This window comes from Sus scrofa, chromosome 1 (genome assembly GCF_000003025.6).
Source record: "Sus scrofa isolate TJ Tabasco breed Duroc chromosome 1, Sscrofa11.1, whole genome shotgun sequence".
Lineage (NCBI taxonomy): Eukaryota > Metazoa > Chordata > Mammalia > Artiodactyla > Suidae > Sus > Sus scrofa.
Window position 1 is genome coordinate 76,391,112 of NC_010443.5, and position 26,395 is coordinate 76,417,506.

A 26,395-nucleotide genomic window follows, 5' to 3' on the forward strand; every position below is an offset into this window, starting at 1 on the left:
AAGTCAAAAAACCAGATTAGATTTATTAATTCAGCAATTCCCAGGCTCATTTTATCATGAGACCCATTTCCACGCCTCCCCAGTACTTTTTAACAACTTGCAGAAAACTCTTTGGTTATATTTCATTCAGAGTGATTGTTCCATCTTAATTAGCAAATTAGCTCTTTGGCTGCACATGCTATTCAATCTTCAAAAATGCTTAGGCAAAATCAACCATCCAGTGAGCCAGCTCTCAATCATTTGTGGTAATGGAAAGCATGACCCTTAGGTGATTGACCCCAGACAGCTACTGAGTTGATGCTGCATCCGTAGACCACATCATCCCTGTCTTCTGCCATCAGTACCAGCTGAGAGGAAGTAGAGGGTACCACTAGTACTAGCAGCAATCATGCTTTGTCTTCCACTAAACAGAACAAGCATGAATTTTATGATCAAAGGTGTAATTTCAAATGATTATAGTGTTCACTTGACTATAACTTATGAGCCTCATGGGCAGCTCTGCAACTGACAGTGAGTGAAGTGCTTTCCATATATTATCTCCTCCTATGGATGTATCAGCCCAAAAAAATGTCAGAATCCTTCATCCGTGGGAATTAGCATAGACCCTTAGACATGAGATATAAAAGAAATCTTACTTTATAAAAAGTATTTTTAACAAAAATAGAGCTTAATGCCCTATGTCATTAGTACTACACTTGAGTCTGGTACTAAATTAGATTAGTACTAGTCAAGTTTATTGATACATATCGCATCCATTCTAATTTTGAAAACAAAGTCATGTTTAATTAAACTTTCCCTCAGTGGGAAAGTTATTTGAATCTCTTCTGCTGCTTAAATGATATGCTGATTAATATTCTGGGGCCATCTGCTGTTGTTTCATGTCATCTACAGCTTTGATTTGGGAGCAGGGGTCCTGAGGGCTTGGACACACTCGCTCACCAGCCTGGCAGCCTCCAGAGCAGTGCCCCAGTGCATGGCAATGCCCCCACTTCCGTGACCATAGTTATGGACCACAGGCAGCCTCTGACTGCCCTGGACCAAGAGCTCTTTCTCCAACCGCACGCCTGGCCTAGAGGGCCTCAAGCCCACCTTCTCCCTTATGTCACAGGCTCCACGGAGAGAGGGCTCGAGGGCGCAGCATCGGGAAAGAATCTGTTTGCTGATTTCTGCATTTGGGGACAGATTCCAGTCTCCTTTTTGTCTAGTTCCACCCAGGGTGACGTTGGCTATACCAGGGTAAATATAAGTCAGCCCACTCCCATCTCGGATAAAGTGCTTCACCCAGGGAGCCTGTACTTTGAGCACTTGGCCCCTCACAGGGAAAATCTCCATGTCTCCTACAAGCTGCTTGCTTCCAAGGCCTGAGCAGTTGACGACAATGTTGAAAGATGGGTGAAGCTCCCACAGGTCTTCTACTCGTCGGGTGAGTACCAGGCCCCCACTTCCTTTCACCCTGTGGAGGAGAAGGAGAGACCATAGGGTGAGTCTTAGCAGCTTCCTGCTCCACTCCTTACAGAAGTGACAGACAGGAAGTCAAAGACAAAACCGAGGTAACCTTCAATGAGCAAATACCTCCAGAGCTCCCTGGGCCCAAGCAGGCCAGATTCTAACTGATTGCCTCATATCCTTGGAAACCCGGGATCCTGAAAGTTGAACCTAAAAAAAAAGCCTATTTCAAAAATTCAAAACAGGGAGTTTCTGTTGTGACATAGCAGTAGTAAATCCATGAGGATTCGGATTGGATCCCTGGCCTCACTCAGTGGGTTAAGGATCTGGTGTTGCCGTGAGCTGTGGTGTAGGTCGAAGTGACAGATGTGGCTTGGATCTCGTGTTGCTGTTGCTGTGGTGTAGACTGGAAGCTGCAGCTCTGATTGGACGCCCAGCCTAAGAACTTCCATATGCTGTGGGTGTGGTCCTAAAAAGAAAAAAAAATCAAAACAAAGCAAACTATATGCTTCACTTACGTTTAATGGAGTTCCTATGTCATTCTAGATGCTAAACAGATATCAGGTTAACCTGGTATTTTAAATACCCAACCATTTTTTTATACCATTTATTTAGCCCTTAAATTTACTGCCTTGGACACTTTGTTTTATTTTATTAATTCTTGTGTGTTCTTTTGTATCACTCTGGTTTCCCTAACAAGGTGGTTGGAACAGGGCTCATCTGAACCCCCCCCCCATGTCTACTACAGGGATGTCAGCATGAGAGGAACACAAAATATTTGCAGTCAAGGGACTACATAATAGTTGTAATTGGTAATAATTTTTCAAACCAAATACATTAATAATGAAATGTCTAATCTAGGTCCTGTAATCTTTTTCTAATAGTAGTAAAATACACTTAACACAAATAATACCATTTGGACCATTTTAAAGCATACAGTTCAATGGCATTAAGTTGTACACATTCACATTTTTGCGTAACCACTGCTATCATCCATCTCCAGAACTTTTTTCATCTGGCAAAACTGAAATATGTACCTATTAAACAATAACTCCCAGGTCCTATAATCTTATTCATAGCTCACTTGTAGAATATAGGAAACGTGATGTAAGAAAGACTGTCAGCAACTCTGTACAGCAGATGCAGGTTGAATGCCTACATGCAAGGTCCTGCTTAGAGGCATTGAATTCTTCCCCAAGACTGACAAAGGAGCTGGGAGACAGAAGGGTAAATACTTGGCAAGACGAAGTAAGTTCCAAATGAGAGGTGAGGTAGAATTGGAGTGCATGGGTTTAGGTCTCAGTCACCTCGCTTTAGCTTTGGGGTCTTGGCCAACTCATCTCATTTCTCTGACCCTCAGTTTCCTCATCTGTGTCATGGAGATGACCCCTCTCTTGCCTGCTTCAGAGATGACTATGAAGTTCAAATGAAATGGTGGGTGTGATGATGCTTGACAAGATAGGAGCACAACAAATTCTAGGGGGCCGATGCAATAAATGATACATTTCTCAAGGGAAGAGACTATGTCTTATGCTTCTTACTACACCTATGACCCAGCTCAGTGCCCAGTACCTAGTGGACTTGACATAAATGTTGGTCACTACTAAAGACAATATGAAATCCTGGTTTGGGTAGATGAGGATGAATTCTATATCGTGGCTTAACTGGGCCATGGGGCACCCAGATATTTAGCAAAACTTTATTCTGGGTGTTTCTGTGAAGGTACTTTTGGATACAATTTTAAATTGTAAAAAAAAAAAAAAAAAATGCTTAAATTGTAAAGTCGATTGCCCTCCTTCACGTGGGCCTCATGCAACCAGCCAAAGGTCTAAATAGAAAAAAAAGGCTGATCCTCCTCCTGCCGGACTGCCTTCAAACTGGGACATGGGCTTTTTCCTGTCTTCAGACTCAAACTAAAACATTGGCTCTTCCTGGGTCTGCAGCGTGCCAGCCTTCAGACTGGAACTACACCATTGGCTCTCTTGGGCCTCCAGCTTGCCAACTCACCCTGCAGCTCTCAGGACTTGTCAGCCTCCATGACAGTGTGAACCAATTCCTTAAAATAAATCTCTTTAGATATCATTTTTTTTTCTATTTGTTTCTCTGGAGAACACTGGCAGATATGGAGCAGCACCACACTGGCATCATCTCTTTACAACTGCCACATTTTAAGCCTGTTCTAAGGAGAATCTTGGAAGGGCTGACACCAGAAATGCAGAGTGCTAGTACCCTACCCATGCCTGAGAAAGCAGCAGTGGTCATGCCAGCAGCTCTGAGCACCATTTGGCTTTAATGCCAGATAAAGAGATAAAGGCTTACAGATGTAACAGAATCATGGTTGCCAAGGTTGAGGGTGGGTGGGGGAGGGAAAAAATAGGAGTGCAGAGTTAGCAGATGCAAACTAGTAAATACAGAATGGATAAACAACAAAGTCTTATTGTATAGCACAGGGAACTATATTCATAAAAGAGAATATGAAAAAGAACATGTATATATGTATAACTGAAATCACATTGCTGTGATTAATATTAACAGCAGAAATTAGCATAACATTGTAAATCAATTATACTTCAATTTAAAAAAAAAAGACAGGTTTCATGCTAAAGAGAAGCATAAGACAGAAATTTCCAGGACATAAATAAGAGGTGTCTGAGAAAATGCTAAACAACAGTTTGGTGTGACAATTGATTTTATCCTAGCAAGGAAGAATGCTTTGAAGAAATTTTAGTTTTCTATACCTACTCCCTCATTGAGATGTTCAACTGAGCCTTGTATTAAGATCAGTGAGAAGGTGGCTCTCCTCTGACCCTGGTACCCATTTCTAGAAAATGCTGCAAGTTGATGAGAATGAAAAAAGCCCATTGCTACTTTTAACTGCATCATCTTCCCTGACCACAACATCTCAGATGGCTATTCTGTAAAAGAACAGCACAGGATTATATCCCTGGCTCTCCAGCTTATTGTCATCTGGCTGAAGGGTAAGCTGCCATTGAGGGGTGGGGGGCAGCCTGGGCAGGTCTACATCCTCTCAGTTTCTGCGCCCCACCCCCTACCCCCACCTCTGAGGTATCTCCACCAAGCAAGAACCACTTGAAACCTCTAGATCAGAGTCATTTATTATTCAACAAACATTTTCTAAGGGCCGGAACTGTGTGTGCCAAGCAATGCTAGGCCAAGAGAATTCAAAGGCTTCCCCTTGCTCTGAGACCATGTGAACAGGTAGTTCACGGACTGTTACACACAAGCTGTCACTTAAAGCACCAATGCTCCAAATAACAGAACCCAAATTCTAAGTGGTGGCACTTTTAATCTCTGCAACTTTGCCTGTTATTCTGAAAATCCATGGAAGGCAATGTGCTGTTTACCTAAGAAGAGGAAAGCAAAACAAAGATTCTGGCTACCATCCCCACGTTAAGGCTGATCAGGACCTATAAAGTCAATGGATTCCTTCCTGGTGTAACCAAAAGTGATTGAAAGAGAATGAAGCTGAAGCTACTGCCTGGTTGGTGCTTTTTCTAAGTAAAATAATTCACAGAAGTTAAAAATATTTAATGTAGCCCATTTTATAGCCACAAGTCTTCAGCTCTTTTAGTGGAATAAATAGGTTGGGAGCTTAAAGTATGTTATTAAAACATATTATAAATAACTTTTAAAATAACAATTTTAAAATAATAAAATATATAATAAATGTTAGGATAAAAGATGGGTGTTCTTAAAGGTAAAATAACTATGTAAGGTTTTTTTTCTAACACTAGCATAGAAGAAAAGTAAAATGGAATTTTGTGTTAATATTGACCATCTGTTGCAGTGTTTATAATCTTGAAAAGAGTTAATACAAAGACTGTTTAAAAGAGTATGGGGGGCCCTGCCCTGTACCAATCATCTGACCTTGGTCAACTGACTCAAGTTCTCTAAACTTTAATCCTCCGTCTATAATTCAGAGATAATAATACTGATCTCCTAGGCTCCTTGCAAATAAGAAATGAGACAACATCTGGAAATAGTCTGGAACAGTGCACAACGCATTACAGTTGTTCAATTAAAAAAAATTTATGAGAGGAAAAAAAAAGGATTCAGGGATATGCTATGCTACTGTAAAATGCAAGACCCAGTATCTCATATGCCTGCCCCCAACACCCATGTATCACTTAGGTTTAATTATGTTTTATAGCCTCTAAGCGTGGTATTTGGATTGTTTTAAATGTTTCTAATTAATCATTATTTGAACATTATCTTGGCTTTGCTCTTCATAGATTGTGGATTCCATGTGTTAATCTTTAAACATTGTGTTGTGTGTTCCAACCATCCTAATTAGAATTTTTCTGATTCAGAGACATAAGGGAATTTACTAGCCTTAGGATTTAAGTGAATTTCTCAAACTCATTGAGCTTGTCTCCTCAGCTCTAACTGTAGGGATAAGACTGCCAAGCTCACATGGTTTTTACAGCAAGTATATAAGAACTCAATAAAAGCAAAAGTCCTTCTTTTCCATTTCAAGGGTGCTCTGCTGATGAAGCTATTGATGAAAGTCCACTGCTTGCCTAGAGACTTCTTAAATTATCATAGTGATGGGCTACTGGCTCCCTCCCAGGCCTCTTACCCCAGGAGGAAACTTACTGAGCGTGCCCAGGCACCGGTCATCCCCAGTCATTGTTGTACACCCTGTAGACAATGCACCAGGACAGCATTAGGAAGCTCAGGAGAAAACTGTACCTGGAAGCTGGATGTTTAACTGGCTGACCAGATGCCTATAAGTTGCCTTTATGACCATATGAGGTAGTTCTTCTGGAGGTTTTTAGTGACATGGCTGGGGTATAAAAAGCATGGCGACTTTCCTCTTGCGGCTTTCCACAACTGAGCAAGACCTCATCCTGGACAGTGAGAACACTGGTGCTCCAATCTCCCATGAGAAAATGGGGATGGAGTGACTCAGAAGCTGTGTCCACTAAAGAGCCCCATCCCCCTGTCCTCTGGTCATGACCTTAAAACTGGAGAGTGAATATTTTTACCAGGTCTAAGAGTCAGCCCTCTGCAGGACTATATCAGCCTGATGAATAAACACTGTGGGGGGCGGGGGGGGTGTTGGTGTTGTCTTCAGTCTGCTTCCTTCAACTCACTGAGAGTTTTAGTAAAGGAGGGAGACTGAGCCAGCCATGCCCCTGAGAAGGATGGGGATTTGCACTTTTTACACACACACAGTTACACACTCCACCTCCAAGGGGCAAAGGAGAGTCCTCTTTCCCCCTCCCTTCTCTGGAGACTGGAGACAATTCCTGCACCCCACCTCCCACTACCTGCCACAGCCCACACCTCGTGAGAGAGAATCCCACCAGTCCTAAATGGGGAGGAACGGGTTCTGGTGTAAGGTGGGGGCAAAGTGCAGGGGAAAGGCAGGTCTCTGGTGAGCTGTCTGACAGCTCCTGGGTGGCAGGAGTTACAGGAGGGAGGAATGGACCTTGGAGTAGATGGCAGTACAGAAAGGGGGTGCAGCCCAGCGGAGACAGAACGAGGAGGGCAGCAGAGCCAAGATACCGCCCTGAAACCCAAGCATGCCTGGAATGTGCTGATGGGAATTTAGACCCTAATTGTGTGGGGAACCTAATGAGTAGAAGCTGGAAAAAAATTTTTCGTTTTGTCATTCACAATGTCTAAGTGAGGAGTTTCCATCATGGCGCAGCAGAAACAAATCCAACTAGGAACCACAAGGTTGTGGGTTCAATCCCTGGCCTCACTCAGTGGGTTAAGGATCTGGCATTGCTGTGGCTGTGGTGTAGGCCGGCAGCAACAGCTCCAATTAGACCCCTAGCCTGAGAACCTCCATATGCTGCAGGTGCAGCCCTATAAAGACAAAAGACAAAAAAAAAAAAAAATCTAAGTCACTTCTTTCCAGCTAAGTCAGACATGTTAGCACTCCATTGTTAACATTTTTAACAGCTGGTACCTTTTTTCTGGGAATATTATCCAAATAGGTCCCTGGGTTATATAAATATAAAGCAAAAAAAAAAAAATCTCTTCTAAGGATCTAAGACAACGTTGGGGTGATAACATAAGGTGACTGTGTGAAGAGGCTTTCCCACAGAGCAGACTGCTTTTAGAAAATCTGTGTCCCAGCCAAGGAGAGTGGAGGGGGAGGGGATGGCACACTGCCCTTCCTCAACTGGCTTCTCAGACTGGCTGGCATGTCCTAGTCAGAGGGTGAGGGCCAGGGGACGGGTTCAGGAAGAAGGGAGGAGATTGGGGCCTGAGCAGGGCTGGGGTGATGTCTGGGGGTCAGAACTAGGGATCCAATGTCTCTCTCAACCTCTGCATGGAGCCCAACCCAGTTCCACTCTGACTCCAGGAAAGACCAGTGACTGTGGGACGCATCTACAGTTTAAAGCTTGTAGGAATGAAGAAAACAGCATTGATGTTTTACATCACTGTGTGAGGAGAGAAACAGGGAAGAGGTAGGATGCCATTTTTAAAGATGTGGAGAGATGCAAGGACAGCCAGGACAGGATGGTGGTCAAGGACCTAGAGGGGAGAGCAGGCTCTCCATGATACTTTACATAAAGAACTTATTAGATGTGGTCAAATTATTGCGTAGTATGTACGTAATAACAGACATAGTCAATTTAAAAAATTAATCCTTGCAGAGTTCCCACTGTGGCGCAGCAGAAACGAATCCCACCAGGAACCATGAGGCTGCAGGTCTGATCCCTGGCCTCGCTCACTGGGTTATGGATCTGGCGTTGCCATGAGCTGTGGTATGTAGGCCAACAGCTGCAGCTCCAATTTGACCCCTAGCCTGGGAACCTCCATATGCTGCAGGTGCAGCCCTAAAAAAAAAAAAAAAAAAAAAAAAAAAAAAAAAAGTTAGCTATTTCCAGTCTATTTGTCTGAAAATGAGAAGAAAAAAAAAAAGAAGAAAACTAATTGAAAATCTTAGTTGGCAAATAATGCTATGCATGTAGATTCAGGGGGGGAAATCTACCATTTATTCCTAGTGACACTTAAATATAGTTATACCTAAAATAGCTTCTCATTGTCAGAATTTTTAATGCATTTTAAGTTTACATAGCAGCTAAATATATATCTATGTAATTCTCTCTCTATATATATATATATAATTTTAACTCAACAATATTACCTCATAGAATGACCATAGTGCTCCTTCATTCCATTGCAATGCATATTCTAATAAAATAAGTTGCATTCCATTTCCCTCTTCTCAGAAGATCCATCTCTGCTTTGTCCTTTCCACAAATTTGTGTTAGTCAGTCTAAGCCGTGTTCAGGAGCAGAGCAGCTTCTAATTGCTTTGGGGAAGGAGGTGTGGATGAGGCCTGGGGGTTCTATGGGCAGAGTGGTCCAGAGGGGAGTAGCCATGCTCCCTCTGCAATTGTCTTAGAGCCATTGCACCACAACCAGCCTCCATCTATTCCCTACTAACCTTACCATCATCAGAAAAAAACAAACACCCTCATTTTCCACCTTCCTGGCCAGTGCCCTCTCACCTTGTCCTTGCATAACCAGGGAGAAAAGGGGCACTCACATTAGACCTTTGCCTGAGGCCAGCATTTGCCCATTGCTCCTCTGGTTCGGGGCCAGGGCAGACTCTGCAAGGAGGAGGGACTCTCCAGTGGGCACAGGGTGGATTGGGCATGGGGGAGCAGGAGCTCTGCTGTGCAAAGGCAGGGACCTTTGCAAGTTGGACATTTGTAAGGCAGGGACAAACCGTCACATGCCTGATGCACAATCCACCTTTCTGTCCAGCCACCAAGGAAGCGGCATAGGCACTTCTGTGAGTCAGGCCAAGCAGCAGAACAGAAGCTATAGGAGATGAGAGACTGGGACTCTCCCAGGGAAAGTAACTGAGAGGACTTATTAGATGAGTGGGAAGAAAAGTGCAGGGAGAGAAGCTCAGTGTGGTCAGTCCTATGGTCAGTCTGGGGCCTTATCAGGGCCACAGAATAATGCAGGGCACCAAAATTATAGGGCCCCCAGCACCAAAACAGGCACCCAGCAGTCTGCATGTCACCCAAGGCAGGACAAGCCTACTCTTGTTCAGATTATTTATTTAGGTAAGATGCCTGGAGAAGAGACAGGTTCAGTTGACTTACTGGCTCTATGATTCATTTCCTGGAAGGACAAGTACAAAGCAGCAGAATATGACTCCATTGGCCAAAGATATAAAACATGATCTGCACAGCTGATTAAACCTCAAAGGGTTTTGTCTGTTTGTTTGTTCTGAGTATTATCAGATATGTTCTTTTCTTTTTTTTTTTTTTTTTGAGAGGGGGATGAGGGTATTTTGGATATAATTAATAAACTGGGGGATGATTCCTTCTGTTCTTTGAAAAATGCTAACAGTCTAACTTGTGGTTAAAAACTTTTTTTTTTTTAATCTCCTGGAAATGAACATTATTTCAGAAAGATGGAACTCAGATTGAAGGCCTTGTTGCCTGGCTTGGAGAGTGAGATGCTCGTTTTGAGTCAGAACACTGTAGGCTGAACACTCACACTGTGTAGAAGGGGAGTAGGAGGTGGCATAACAGAGCCTGGGTGTGAGGAACAAGCAGGGATTGTGTGGCTCCCCAGCTGGTCCTCCCCGTGGTGGAGAGTGGGTGGTAGCCTACAGAGTGAGCCCCAGGGGTGCCATGCCCTCACCAAGACACTGCCCCGCCTCCCACCTGGCCTGAAATCTTTAACCCGAGAGGCCTGCTTTGGGCTTAGAGGAGTCCCAGCTCTATAAAGCCTTCTTCAGGAGGAAAAGGACGTGTGAACCTCTTCCTCCTCCACATGGGCCTTCCGGTCAGATGGCAGGCCCTGAAGGAAGGGAGGACAGCTAATTTTTTTTTTTCATTATTAACCAACTTATTATTTATTTATTTATTTATTTATTTTTTTAAGGACATCTAATCTTAACAGAGAAGAGCCCTTCCCCACACGCTATACGTGCTGGCCCCGCCCGGGGGCAGGAGACATGAAGTGTCACAGTCCTAGGAGTCCTGCAGGGGGCGCTGCTAGGACAAGGGGGGTCCTGCAAGGGGCGCTGCTAGGACAAGGGTCTCCTCTTGGCTTCCCTGCAGTAGACTGTGTGTACTGTCTGCCTGAGTCACTCGGGTCCCCACCCACTCTTATGGTGGACGTGGATATCCAACAAACGGACCTAAAAAGACCTCCCCAGGACTCTCTGAGGACATGAGCAGCCCCTCAGGCCTCTTCTTCTTGACTCTGTCCCATAAAACCTGACAGGAAGCAGATGCTCCAAGGCACGAACCCTCGCTGGCTGGTCATCAGGCCCGATGGTATTGCAGTCAGGAGGTGGCTCCCACTGGCACAAAGTACCACTTGCTCAGGGTTATTTTAAGTAAAGTAAAATGCTGACAGCAGGCTCCCAACTAATGAGAGGGTATAGGGATTTTTTCCAGGCCTTCATCCCACAGTTAGAGATTAGGCCTGAAAATAAGATTATTATGGAAATAAGGGGCCTGTTTGCTAGAAGGTGATACTTGAGAAGCAGGCAGTACAAATTGCTCAGATAATGTATGTTTTTCATGTGAAAATGACTGAGGGCAGCCTGAGTAAAATATGTGTATCAAGCTCTGCCACTTTGGCGTTGCCTAATAATTTCCACCTATTTGAATTTTAAGATAAAATATATGATACCTCAACGATCAATAGCATTAGCACTTTCCATGTTCTTTTTCCAGGCATTTTTATGATATAAGGAGAAAAAGGCAGCACGACATAAGCTTGCCACTCAGAAAAGATGGTGATGCCCTGAGACTGGAATGTTGGCTGATGGGTAACTCCATCATATGATGTCTCAAGTGTTCATTTATCAGCTGATATAACAGTGGTTTAAATTTAGCATACACACAGAGGTTTGTGGTCCAGTGAACAAGGCATGAAACTGTGGGTTTTATGAAACTGGAACTCAAAAAAGAAAAATGTCCCGGATAAATTGCTAAGAGGTAAAAGTGAGACAAGTGCTTATAAAGCTACAAAAATATATCATGATGCCCCTGAACACATGTCTGCCAGACTTAGACTCCCTCCTCTGTGCTCCCATTCCATCCTCTTACGTCTGTATTTAACCTCCACAGTACATGTTACTATAATTGTTTACTTTTTTAATTTTTTAATTTTTTATTTTTTGTCTTTTTGCCTTTTCTAGGCTGCTCCTGCAACATAGAGGTTCCCAGGCTAAGGGTCTAATCGGAGCTATAGCTGCCGGCCTATGCCAGAGCCACAGCAATGCCAGATCCGAGCCGTGTCTGTGACCCACACCACAGCTCACAGCAACGCTGGATCCTTAACCCACTAAGCAAGGTCAGGGATCGAACCCGCAACCTCGTGGTTCTTAGTCGGGTTCATTAACCACTGAGCCATGACGGGAACTCCTGTAATTGTTAATTAATATGTATATCAATACACACACACATACACCATAACCGCCAATAGACTACGAATTCCTTAAGAAAAATGATCATATTTTTCCTTCCTTTTTGACAAGCTTCTAGCATGGTCCAGATATACATAGAAGTTCAACGAAGAATTATGGAATTAATTAACTATATCAACTAATTATCCCACATATGGGACCAAGTCGTTGCCACTGGTTAGCTCAAGTCACTTGTCCAACATTTAAACAATAATTTGCACTGTTTCTATTCATCTACCAAATACACTGATTTGGGGATTAAAAGGGCCAAAGTTTCACAACCCTCAACATGCATGCAATCTCCAGACAAAACTCAAGAGAGATTTATTGCTTTTGATGTGTTTCCTAACCAACTGGAAACAGAAAGTCCTAAAAACCAAGCCAAAATGCAAGTTCATGAAATTGGGGGCTGAACTTGGTGAGGAAGCAATTACCTAATTTAGATAAGTCCTCTGTTTTAGAGTTCTTGTTTAAAACAAAATAATGGAGTTATTTTCTTTATACTAATGAGGAAAATATTTCAAAAATCATTTATAATAAGCCTAATATTCTCTCGCCCAAAGAACAAGAGTCAATCATATCATTTTATAGCTGGAAGCGTATCCTCCAAATGTCTCACTTTACCAATGTGGAAACTAAGAAACTATTTCATTAAGGAGGTCTTACTGACAGAGAGGGACCAAATTGTGCTCCAAGCTGCAAAGTGGAAGCAGCAGATGGACGTGTTACTCACTTGGGTGTGACACTCTTTGTGATACAGGTAGTGTCTTCATTGCTTTGCAAAGCCCCAGCCATTTATGAGCAATGAGACAGAGTGCACAAGAGCTCTGAAGGACCGAAGAGAATGTTCAGTATCTATTTTATGAGACGCTATGAAGTTATTTACAGCTCTGACAGACAAAGAAAGCGAAGAGCCACTTCAACCAACCTTTTCTCCAACCAGGGGAGGTAGGTAGGGCCTTCACACTTCAGGGTTGTAAAAGCCTGACCACACACATGCTGGGGGAATTTCTTCAGCTCATTCTTAGTCATCTTTCGAAATCCCAGCACCACATCAGCCCAGAATGGCACTTCTTCAGTAGGAGCGCTCTGAAATATCTGCCAACTCAAACACAATAAATAGAAAATTTTCCTGAGATATTGTGAAACTCGTAGTGAATCCCATGCAACAATTTCTAAAGCGGTTAAAAAGGCACACTTGTGGAGTTCCTGCCGTGGTGCAGTGGAAATGAATCCAACTAGGAGACATGAGGTTGCCCTGGCCTTGCTCATTGGGTTAAGGATCCACATTGCCATGAGCTGTGGTGAAAATTGCAGACGTGTTGCTGTGGTTGTGGTGCAGGGGGGCAGCTACAACTCCAATTAGACCCCTAGCCTGGGAACCTCCACATGTCTTGGGTGCAATCCTAAAAAGCCAAAAAAAAAAAAAAAGCACACTTGCTATATACCCACACAGAGGAGAAAAAAAAAATCTATTCTGCTATTCTCTTTTGGGCTCAGATTACTCGGTAGTAAATTTTAAATGTGTTGGGGAGGTGGTTGGAATGAGACATTTTAAAAGTTGCATGTCTTTTAAAGATTGAATTTAATTCTAAAAAGCTCTTGCCCATATTTTCTTCATTTACTTATAATGATGCATTCTTTTTCTTTTTTAGGGCTGCACCTATGGCATATGTAAGTTCCCAGGCTAAGGGTCAAATCAGAGCTGCAGCTGCCAGTCTCCTACACTACAGCTCACGGCAACGCAAGATCCTTAACCCGCTGAGCAAGGCCAGGGGTCAATCCTGCATCCTCACAGAGAAGATGTGCTGAGCCACAACAGGAACACCTAATGATGCATTTTTAAGGAATTTTTTTCTGTTTTGATAATGCTTTATATAAACTGTAAGCAAACCATCCGAAGTTTAAAGGTCAGCCTCAATTCTGAACAAAATATCTAAGTTGGAACAAGCGCTGGTGGGGGTACAGGAGACAGGGGCGTGAATTATGAGTTAAGCTGTAGATCATCACATTAATTCTTGATAAGAGAAGCCAGGAGTGGTCGGGAGAAGCTCTGTTATTCAGTTATGGTTGAGGGTGATGAGGTTGTTAACAAGAAACCTATAATCATCCTCCCAAGAGCTGATAGGTGTATGTTTGGATTTTTAGGTATTGGGTTCTTTTCATCAACAGGAATAAATGCTATAAAGCATGGCTGCTCTAAAATAGCAAGGAAAATCATTTGAGTGATGCACTTGGTTGCTAATTATATGGTCATTAACATACAGGAATTTATATCTCCAAGCAATTCATTGAACTCAGTTCCTGGGGAAGGTATATTGTTTGTTGCAGTTGCAGGTCTCTACCCTGGCCCTCTTGCTGTCTCATTCTGCACACTTTCCCTGGGCTAGATTGCCCTCTCCCCTGTCTTTACCGTCATCTATAGGCCAAACACTCAGAAGGCTACATCTCCAGCCCTCTTCTCTCTCCTACGCTCCAAAACCAGATCCAGATCCATGCTGCCTACTCCTACTGGATAGGTCTACCTCCATGCCTCAAACTTTTTTTTTGGTCTTTTTGCCATTTCTTGAGCCGCTCCCGTGGCATGTGGAGGTTCCCAGGCTAGGGGTCGAATCGGAGTTGTAGGAGCCAGCCTACGCCAGAGCCACAACAACGTGGGATCCAAGCTGCATCTGCGACCTACACCACAGCTCACGGCAACGCCGGATTGTTAACCCACTGAGCAAGGGCAGGGATCGAACCCGCAACCTCATGGTTCCCAGTTGGATTCGTTAACCACTGCGCCATGACGGAACTCCATGTCTCAAACTTTTATGCCATGCCCACTTCTCTTTCACTACCTCTTTCCTCTGCCACCCAGGGCTAACTCCAGAAATCCAGTAATCATCCATCTCTCCTCTCTCACCCTCTACATGCCATCAATTATCAAGTCCCATCAAATCTCTGAAAGAATTTCTCAAAGCCATCTATTCTCTAATCTATCCCATGAGCATCAACACCTAACATATCCCACCCTCATCTCTTTCTACAAATTTGTTCTCCACACTGCAGATAGAATGTTTTTGAAATGAAAATATGATCAATTATTTCACTGTGTAAAATCCTTCAATGGCTTCCCCTTACCCTAGACTTTTTTCAGTCCTGCCCACATGCTGTAGTCACCCTAGATTCAGGTCTATGCGTGTACTATTGGTTCTACCTGGAATGCTGCCCTCTTCACTTGTATAAGGTCAGCAGACTAAGCTACACTATTACAGTTGGTCTCCAGTGAAACATCACTTTTCCCTGGGTGGCTTCTCCTAACTTCCCAGAGCATGTTTATCCCTCCATGACTCACACCTTATTTGTAGCTCATTAACTTTAGGACATTCCCTACAGGACATAAGCTACAGGCAGGCAAGACCATGTCTGTCTTCACTAAACAAATATTTATTGATGGAGCATGGTGGAGGATAATGTGAGAAAAAGAATGCATATCTATATGTATGTGTGACTGGCTCATTTTGCTGTACAGCAGAAAATTGAAAGAACAGTGTAAACCAAGTATAATGAAAAAATAAAAATCATTAAAATACTAAAAAAAAATATATATATATATAGAGCATTTGCCAAGCAATACATAGTAAGTTGCTCATTTATATTTCCCTAATTCCTAGAAAAGTGACTGATACTGGTGAATGCTGAGTGATTTGTTTTGAAGAAATGAAGAGATGAATAAGGCTTACACTTATGCCAAGGTACACAGGACATTTATGACCTTATCGTCACTAGACTGATTCAGATCCTTTTTGGAAGCAAGTGGGATAAAAATAATTCACATGAGGAAAATGAGTGACTTTTTAAGAATAGCTTATAGTACATTATTTTTAATATCCTCAATGGTGGCAAAGCCTTGCTCTTGAAAGAATATTTGAATCTCGCACACAGCTGTTTCCAAAAATTGCTTAGAACCAATGTTTGTGAATAAGGTTGTGTCAATATTGGGTTTAGACAAAAACAATGTGTGACCAAAGAACAATGTTTCTATGTGGCTTTTCAGCTGGCTCTGGAGACAGTAGTTACAGTTTTAATCCATCTTCAGAAAGTAGAGAAGTAATGTTACTCCTTTAGATAGGGACTTTGGGAAACCAGTGATGCCAACATCTTTTGGTATTTGTGATCGTGAGGGAGGCCAAGAAGAGGAAAAGGGTAAAAATCTGCCTTAGATGCAGGTATATTCACCAGCAGATAATGTTAGCTGATAACATGACCTCTAAAGATGAGATGGGATAATTTTTTTTTAAACAAAAGATGCAGTGGTTTTGAGAACTTAGAAAAGGCGGACATCCCTCTCTTCTTCAGAAGGCTATAGCTCCTGGTTGTGTTAGCACATAGGATAACACAGAAAATATATGTGTTATATCATAAATTAAAAGTAACAGAACGCTTATAGTGATCCCTGTTTAAGAAAATATGGAAAGGAGTGCCCATCGTGGCTCAGTGGAAACTAATCTGACTAGCATCCATGAGGAAGCAGGTTCAATCCCTGGTCTTGCTCAGTGGGTTATGGATCCGGTGTTGCTGTGAGCTGTGGTGTAGGTTGCAGACATGGCTCAGATCTGGTGTTGTTATGGCTGTGGTATAGGCCAGCGGCTACAGCTCTGATTCGACCCCTAGGCTAGGAACCTCCATAAGCTGCAGGTGCAGCTCTAAAAATACCAAAAAGAAAGAAAGAAAGAAAGAAAGAAAATATAGAGAGATTTTTGTCATATTCTAAGTGCCAGTTTGTGTTAGAAATGTTTAGTAGGATTTATTTTAAACTCTTTTATTTTGCATTTCTTCTGAAATCAGATGTTAAAAATCAAATAGAAGTGTGCTAACCTGGAAAACAGTATGGAGGTTCCTCAGAAAAGTAAAAATAGATTTAACATTGATCCAGCAATTCCACTCCTGGGCATCTGTCCAGTGAAAACCATGACTCAAAAAGACACACATACTTCAATGTTCATTGCAGCAGTATATACAATAGCCAAGACATGGAAACAACCTAAATGTCCATTGACAGAGGAGTGGATAAAGAAGATGTGGTACATGTACACAATGGAATATTATTTGGTCATTAAAAGGAAAGACATAATGGCATTTGCAGCAACATGGATGGACCTAGAACTTATTATGTTAAGTGAAGTCAGTCAGACAGTGAGACACCAACATCAAATGCTATCACTTACATGGGGAATCTAAAAAAAGGACGCAATGAACTTCTCTGCAGAATAGATACTGACTTACAGACTTTGAAAAACTTATGGTTTCCAAAGGAGACAGATTCGAGGGTAGGGGCATGTGCTGGGGGTTTGGGATGGAAATGCTATAAAATTGGGTTGTGATGGTCACTGTACAACTATAAATGTAATGAAATTCATTGAAAAATAATAATAAATGAAATAAAAAAGTATGCTAAGCATTTCAGAAATATTTTTTCCCAACTATATCCAATTTCTTGTGATAGAACATGATGGAGGATAATATGAGAAAAAGAATGTATTATGTGTCACTGGGTCACTTTGCTGTACAGCAGAAATTAACACATTGTAAATCAACTATACTTTAATAAAAAGAAAAAAATTTCTCCCAAATGACACTTTAAGAGATAACTTTAGTGACCTATGAAATTTACTTTTTTGAAGCAGCTTATTCTCCCAGGGCACCAAATAAATAAGATGTGCCTATGCCTGGGGCCTTTGCACACATTCCAATATCACACCTATCTGCTTTCCTTCAGCCTCATCATCCTCATATAACACAAACTCAGTGTTTACTATATTTTTTTACCTGTATTTATAAATCACTGCATAATCCCTGAGAAAACTCAAAATAGCATTTGCGTTGAGAAACTATAATGGTTGTTTATTGTTTAAAAGTCCAACACTATAACTTGTCTTTCTTGAGTTCTTTGCTGTAAAGCCTGAAATATACTAAATCATCTCATATCTTGTTCAGCCCTCTGCTCACAGTAGGTACTAGGTACTATTTTCTCTTGAACTCTAAAGTCTGTTAAGATCATTCTAAATTCTAAAATAATTTCAAATTTCCTTTCTTACCCAGACACCAGGAGAACGCCAGCATCTTTGGCTTCTGCAGAATTGGCGATTGCAAACAGGTGATCAAAGGTGTCTTTAAACCACTGCTTCTGCTTGTGAATGGGTGTGTCTGATTGTGGAGAAAAGCAAAGCAGAACAGAAAGGAAAGTGATGACAATGACTGTGCTTCAGGGAAGCTCCTGCCTAGAATCTGGGGAAAACCAAGGAAGCAGGGAGGAATAATTAGATAAAGTACCACATTGCGGTGGAGGACCTGTCAGTGACCAGAGTTTTGTGAGTTCGAATAATGATTAATCAACGATTCAACCAATGAGGGCAAAATCTAACATATGGGTCACCTGGAAAGGGGTCTTTTGCACTAGACTATTCCAGAGGCCCTTGAAATGCCCGCAATCAATCTAAGCCAAGTTCATGGCTGAGGCATCCAGCTGGCCATAGTTGAGATACCTGAGATAGGAGAAATAATCCAGGGCCTCTTTCCTGGGGCTGAAAACATGACAGGAGTCAAGGGAAGATCTGCAGAGCCCGGGTCAATCAGATCAGAGAACAGACTGTGCATCAGCAGGAAGCCCAGGTTGTTGACCCTCCTGATACAAGGAAACAAGGCCTGCATTGTGGAACTGAGCTCCCTACAGCCCACCCAAGGCTGCATCACCTCCATCCCCCTCCACTCCATGGGATCTGGACCAGCTCCAAGCAGCATTCCTGGGGTTACCAGGGATGTGCAGGGACCATGCCCATCACCACCTCTCTGTCAGAATCCTGTGACCAGATCTCCCTTCCCCCCAGGCATCCCTACCAGAGCATAAAAGATTGGACCCAGACAGTTCTGGAAGGGTTCCAGGACTGCCAGGCAGGAAATAAGGGTCAGGGTTCAAGCCCCAAAATAATAGTGTCCAGTGTAGGCAGAGAGAACAAGCATAGCCCAGAGGCATAGACAAATCCAACTGTGGATGAAGTATTTGGCCATCCGATCCCTGGGGGAGGGTCATGAGAGAGAGTCCAGGCCAGGGACTAGGGAACAGTAATCCTGAGGGATTACTGTTTGGGGAGCTGCAGAGGAGATGGGGGAGATGAGCAGAGAAGATCCTGGGTCAGCTCTGCTTGGAGACATGTCCTTGGAGTTCACTAGAGATGAAAAGGCCCCTGGAGGCATCCTGCTTTCAGGTGAATGAGGGCATTTAGGTAGCAGGTTTTATTTTTATTTCTTTGTCTTCTGTCATTTAGGTAGCAGGTTTTATTTTTATTTCTTTGTCTTCTGTCTTTGTTTTATGTCTTTGTCTTCTGTCTTCTGGCATATGGAGATTCCCAGGCTAGGGGTCTAATCAGAGCTGTTGCCGCCAGCCTAACTCCAGGGCCACAGCAATGCCGGATCTCGCAACCTCATGGTTCCTAGTCAGATTCGTTTCTGCTGCGCCACAGCAGGAACTCCGGTAGCAGGTTTTAAAGCAATTTGCTTTTCAGGAGGCAATAAATATTTCTTTAATAGTGTGTCTGTGCTGTTGTCCTCAAACATGTCCCCATGTGAACTCAACACAGTCTCAAAAATGCAGGCTGGGTCTACTGGTTTAGAAATGAGGAAATAAATAATCAGCTGCCAAGAAAACTAAGTTTGACTTTACATGGGTTATATGGAAACAGTCTAAGCCAGTGGATGAGGCTGTATCGAAATGCATCTCCCTGTTCCCATTCCAAACCTTAAGAAACAAATAGCAACTGCTACTCACACACTGCAAAAGCCATCCCCTAATTCCAATTCAGCGGTGGGTGAAGCAAGCCTGGTAACCTAATTCATGCTCAAGTGCTGTGTAAAAGAAAACTAGCCACAGTAGCAGTAATAACAATAGCAAATGCTGACATAGAACTTCCTACATCCCAGGCCCTGTTCTAAATGCTTTACATGTATTAACTCATTTAATCCTCACAACCACCCCAGGACAGTATTGTCCCCATGTAGTAGGGACATTTATAAGAACAGAAGACTTTCACAATTGAGGTTGGTCTGAAAAAAAGCCCAAAGAGAAAACCAAAGTCTATCCAGGAGCACCAAAGAGAAAGACTCTGATCTGGGGGCCCCAGCCACCCAGCCAAAGGGTGAGCCAGGCCCTCAGTGGCCTGAGTGAGCTCTCAGGTGAGCTTCCGTCTTTGAAGGTGATTCCATGACTACCAGGCAGCCTCCTCACCACTCACCCAGGCCTGATGTAGGCAAGGGTACACCTGAAAGATGGACACAAGGACTCTGGTCACAAGAAAGGTGTCCCGTGTGAATGTGCATCCTGCAAACATACCAGCCTCCTGTGCTTGCTTCCTACAAGGCAGCTCCCAGGAAGTACACCAGCATCACTGATGAAGACAAAGCAAATTTCCTAGACGGTGATGCCAAGGCCACTGCCCTCCCCTGCTCCCACCCTGGCAGAAGACGGGTTTATTCTGGAGTTCCTGGCATGGCTCAGTGGTTAATGAATCTGACTAGGAACCATGAGGTTGCAGGTTCGATCCCTGGCCTTGATCAGTGGGTTAGGGATCCTGTGTCGCTGTGGCTGTGGTATAGGCTGGTGGCTATAGCTCTGATTAGACCCCTAGCCTGGGAACCTCCATGTGCTGCGGGTGTTGCCCTGGTAAAGACAGAAAGACAAAAAAAAAAAAAAAAAAAGAGAGAGAGAGAGATGGGTTTATTCTCTAAGTGAAACACGGGGTCCCTGGACAGGAAACACCACGCACAGGCAAGGCAGGGATATCATAGTAAAAACAAGACTGTAAAGGAAACACAGGCAACTGGTTGCTGAGACCCCAGACCTCTTCTCCCCCTCCTTCTAGATGCTGCTAGCCAGGTCTTCACCCACCTCAGCCTCTTCTCCACAGACCATGAATCACCAAAGACAAACATAAGGACATCAGAGTTTCCCCAACCAAATAGCACTCCCACCTCACTCCCGTGAGTCTCGAGGAAACAAGTACTACACAAGGGCTCGGAAATTCCCATCAGCTGTTTAGCATCCTGCTCTTAATTGTCAACAGACAGGTAAAGATACCACATGGTCAAGGAAAACCTATAACCTGAAAAATGAGCACATCAAACTAAAAGCAACACAACTTGGAGACAACAGAAACAATGCAGGGCAAAGAAACTTCTAAAACTACTACCGATGCTTTTAGAAAGATAAGATATTGCAACTATAGAACACAAAGAGTGTGTGGTAGCAAGGGAAATTAAAGAGAACAAAAAAAAAGAGCTTTGGAATATTAAAAATGCTATACTAGAAATAATAAATACAACAGCAGCAAGGTATAATGTGGAGAAAACCTCCCAGAAAGTAAAATAAAAAGAGATAGAAATAGGAAGGGGAGGAGTCCCCGTCGTGGCACAGTGGTTAACGAATCCGACTAGGAACCATGAAGTTTCAGGTTCGATCCCTGGCCTTGCTCAGTGGGTTAGGGATCTGGCATTGCCATGAGCTGTGGTATAGGTCACAGACACGGCTGGCTCGGATCTGGCGTTGCTGTGGCTGTAGTGCAGGCTGGTGGCTACAGCTCCGATTAGACCCCTAGCCTGGGAACCTGCATATGCCACAGGTGTGGCCCTAGAAAAAGACAAAAAAAAAAAAAAAAAAAAAAAAAGGAAGGGAAAAAAGCCAAGAGGCCCCGAATTACAGCCATTCCAGAAAGAGAGGCAGGGACAGCAGGAGGTAAGAGTCAGCAATTAACTCAAAGATTGCATCTTGAACCGAGAACATGAGTTTCCAGATTAAAGGGACAGGGCAATGTTCATCCAGACTGCTGGGGTTTTTTTTGGTAATAATTTATAACCATTTGGCTGCTTAAATTATGTGCATGTATAACTTTGATACAAAAATAAAAACTAAAAGGGGAGTAAAGAGAGTGGAAATGAGGGAGAGGAGATAGTGAGTATATATTTCACTAGTTGCAAAGTGATTTTGTTTCCTATTTAATGCTACTTCCTCCTCCTCCATTTCATATGAAGAATACAGAATGGAAAGGATGCATTTGAAAATCAATGCATTTTTAGGCCTGAATATGTACTAATGGTTTTTTGTTTTTCAGGGTTTTTTTGTCTTCTGTCTTTTTAGGGCCACACCCTTGGCATATGGAGGTTCCCAGGCTAGTGGTAGAATCGGAGCTGCAGCCGCCAGCCTACACCACAGCCACAGCAACTCAGGATCCGAGCCGTGTCTGTGACCTATACCACAGCTCATGGCAACACTGGATCCTTCACACACTGAGCGAGGCCAGGGATCGAACCTGTATCCTCGTGATTACTAGTCAGGTTCCTTAACCACTGAGTCACGATGGGATTGCCATATACTAATGGTTTTTATTTTATTTCATTTTCTTCATTTATAATGATTTTTATTTTTTCCATTATAGCTGGTTTACAGTGTTCTATCAATTTTCTACTGTACAGCAAGGTGACTCAGTTACATATACATGTATACATTCTTTTTCTCACATTATCATGCTCCATCATAAGAGACTAGATACAGTTCCCAGTGCTATACAGCAGGATCTCATTGCTTTTCCATTCCAAATGCAACAGTTTGCATTTATTAACCCCATGGACAAATGGTTTTTAAATTGGCTTAGAAGTGAGTAGAGTTACCAACTGTAGTAGCCATTAGGGCTATTTATCAAATACTCTGGCTTTCTGCCTTCTGGGAGCCTTATAAAATTGCACTTCCTGGAGATCCTGTTGTGGCTCAGCTGTAACGAATCCGACTAGTATCCAGGAGGATGTGGGTTTGATTCCTGGCCTCGCTCAGTGGGTTAAGGATCCAGCATTGCCATGAGCTGTATGCCACAGACGTGGCTGGGATCCCACATTGCTGTGGCTGTGGTGTAGACCGGCAGCTACAGCTCTGATTCGACTCCTAGCCTGGGAACTTCCATATGCCAAGGGTGGGGCCCTAAAAACAAACAAACAAAAAAATTGTACTTCCTGGCCTCCTGAGGGGTGGGAGCGTGTAATTAGCACTGGCCAATGAGCTGTCATCAGAAGTGATGACTGTTGCTTCCTAGCCAGAGGCTTTCATTACCAAGGCAAGACCCCACCCCCACTCTGCCCCCCAGAGCTCTCACCCCCCAGCTACAGGTACTGACCACATTCAGGACTGTGGCTGCTTCATCAGCTTAGGTCCCTGGGTGATGAACCGTAAACTTGCTGATGCTCAATCAACATATGGCATGAGCAAAAACAAACCTTTGCTTTTAAGCTGCTAAGATTTGGAGGTTCTTTTTGTCCTGTAGCATAATTAAGCCTTTCCTAACAGATGAACCAACAAGATGTTAAAGGTTCACCTTGTACTTATATTCACATCCAGTTGTCTTTGTCAACAGAATTCCCACAATACCATTCTAACATCTATCATAGCTGACAGAGGAGCAAAAATCCCTCTCACCTGGATAAACAGGAGGAATAAGCATCCCGGCTGCCACATCACTTGTAGTCTCAGGAGTGAACTTGTCTGAAATGACTGTAATGGAGCATCCTGGTACCAATTTGAAAATGCACACAGCAGTGGAGAGCCCCATCACACCGGCCCCCACAACTGCAATCCGTACTGTATCCATGGGCCTGTGAGGAAGCAAAGTGTGAGCTACATACTTTGTTTTAAAGATTATTCCATCCAGGACAAAGTCTGACCCTGAGAGTTATTTCCTTGGATTTGTAGCCTCTCCAAACATGACCTTTCCTGCCAGCATTTCTTGAGATAAAGACAGCTCCTGGAGTTCCCGTTGTGGCTCAGAGGTTACAAACTGGACATAGCGTCCATGAAGATGCAGGTTCAATCACTGGTCTTGCTAAGTGGGTTAAGGATCCAGCATTGCCATGAGCTGTGGTGTAGGTCACAGATGTGGCTCAGATCTGTCATTACTGTGGCTATGGTGTAGGCCGACAGCTGCTGCTCAGATTCGACCCCTAGCCTGGGAACTTCCATATGCCACGGGTGAGGCCCTAAAAAAGGAGGGGGAAAAAAGAGAGAGAGCTCCCTCTAAGTTCTCTTCCCATTAAATGTCAGAGTAAAGGCAAAAAAATCTCCATGGAGTTGAGACATCAGCATAAACCAGCCTGGAGTTGCCTTTAGAACATAGGCCAGGTGAGTAGGTCTGCATTTGAAGGGAGATTTCTACTCATTCCTAAACCACTTTCCCTATGGGCACAGCCCAGGGAAGTTTGATGAAGTAAGCTGGATGAACAGAGCAGCAGAGCTGCTTCCAGAAACCTCCTGAGGAGCAGCCACTGAAGGGCATGACCCATAGGCAATTTAGAACCCAGCTCTTACTGATCACAAACTAGTTTTTAATTATAAAAATGTGACACAAAGTCTGAGCAACCAGACTCGGCATCTCTTTTCCTGCTCCCCACTCTAATGGGTGAAAACCTTCCCTCCATCCTCCCCCTGACTCCCCCCACACACACCCCCTCTACCCCTGTCCTGAAACCTCACCCTTTGAGAGCAGACTTTCCAGATAAGGAATGTGGCTTTCTTCGTGGGCTCAAGTTCTAATTCTATACCCTGGGCAGTGACTCCCAGTCTCCTTGCCTCAACTCCCTCATCTGTAAACCAAGCTAGATGAATTCTTTTTTTTTTTTTTTTTTTTTTTTTTTGGCTTTTCAGGGCCACAGGTGTGGCATATGGAAGTTCCCAGGCTGGGGGTTGAGTAGAAGCTGCAGCTGCTGACCTACAGCACAGCCACAGCCACAGCAACATGGGATAAGAGCTGCATCTGTGACCTACTCCACAGCTCACGGCCATGCTCATGGATCCTTAACTCACTGAATGAGGCCAAGGATCGAACCCACATCCTTATAGATACTAGTCAGGTTCATAACCCACTGAGCCATAATGAGAACTCCCAAGCCAGATGAATTCTTTATTAGCGCCTGTGGATGGTAAATAAGAGAGACCCACTGAGGTTGTCATATAAGGAGGGGTTCTTCTAAGACTTCATATGGAAATGCAGGGGACAGATATTCAGAGGCCTGGGCTGGGCATCCTGAGACTAGAACCCAAGATGGGAAGCAGAGGGTTGACGAAGGCTCGATGCCTTTCTACTGCCTCACCTCCAAGCAGCAGGAACCCCCTGAGCCCTGTCCACTCTCAGCTTCCCTGTTCCCTATTCTGTCCCTGCTTATCTTCAGTCCCTGCTGTTAACCTTTCCTTAATAGGTCTCAAGTAGAAACTCCAGATGGAGAAAATGCAATTGGTCCAGTTGGTCATCACTTTGCCTTCTGAACAAAGCTCCAGCACCAGGCCAGCTTATTGGGGTAAGGCAGGCTGTAAAGCTGCCCTTGGCACAGTTGCTCTTCCCTGTCCAATCAGCGGCAGCCAGAGCATCAGGTCATGTGGTAAAAATCATGGCCACCTGCCCGTAAAATTCACTTTTCCTCAGGAGGGGGCAGGCGGTTCCCTCTGCTGTGCACAGGGCAAGGGTGACAGGGTCGGCTGCCAGGGCTCTCTTCCAGCTCTGATGGTCTCCGGCACAAAGATACTTTAATGTCCTCCACTGTGATTTTGTGTCTGTTATTTCTATTTCTCAAGCCGTACAAACATTTCCTCAGCCGTAAGTTTATCTGACTGCTCCCCAGTGGGCTGGCTAGCTGAGAAGGAGCAGGATTGCCAGGCGGGAGAGAAGCGAAGTGAAGGGTGCAGGACAAGGGGCAGATCAGTGGAGGGTGGCCACCCTGAGGAGCGCAGCCTTGTGCCTGTCCCCTGCCACGTAGAAAGCAGGCACCTATCCCCTTATGACTTTCTTATTTCACAATGGCCTCCCCTCCCCAGCAACTTTCTCAAAATAGCTCTAATAAGTTGAGAGAGAAAGGAATCTGTGGCTGAGAATATCCAGCTATCGGGGAAGAGAAAAGTGACCCAGCAAGGTGAGTACTGTCTGGCCTGGAGACCTGTGAACCACTGTCACTTGATCCCACTAGGACACGCTCCTAAATTCCCAGAGTAGGCTCAGAACCACCCCTGAGCCCAAAGCAGGAGGATTCAAGTACCTGTCTTTGAGAACGCAGCCTTGGCACCCACAGAAGGCTCTGGCACCAACTCTTGTTTTCCCAGTGAGAGGCTGGTCTAGTTCCCTGAGAGGCAGGAGAAACAAAACTGCTTCCCATTGGGGAATTTATTAAGGACAGTTCTTCTAACCTTAATTTCCATTGGTCCTCATGCCTGCGTCTCTGTCAGTTATTCCTCTGGAGAAGGGAGTGATTGACCTCATCTGGAAAGCTCTGTGGAGCTGCAGCTCTTTACTGATCTCCCTGGAGCTGGTCCACCCTCAGCAGCCCTTCTCTTTCTAGTTTACAAACACTCTGTCTTGCCACAGATCTGGAATTTCTCCAGCTGACTTGTAGGCATGGGAAAGATAGGGGTGAACCTGTCCAACTTCCAGTAAGTTCCACCTAGAAGCAGACACTAGTTTCC

General features: G+C 43.8%; 1 protein-coding gene across 1 annotated transcript; it reads right to left on the reverse strand.

Moving 5' to 3' along the window:
* Positions 1-26,036, reverse strand: DDO (D-aspartate oxidase). The gene is given in 5 exon segments (NM_001097426.1): positions 1-1,453; positions 12,803-12,979; positions 17,955-18,063; positions 23,369-23,544; positions 25,972-26,036. Coding segments are annotated over 4 exon segments (1,026 nt in total). The 5' UTR covers positions 23,541-23,544; positions 25,972-26,036; the 3' UTR covers positions 1-885.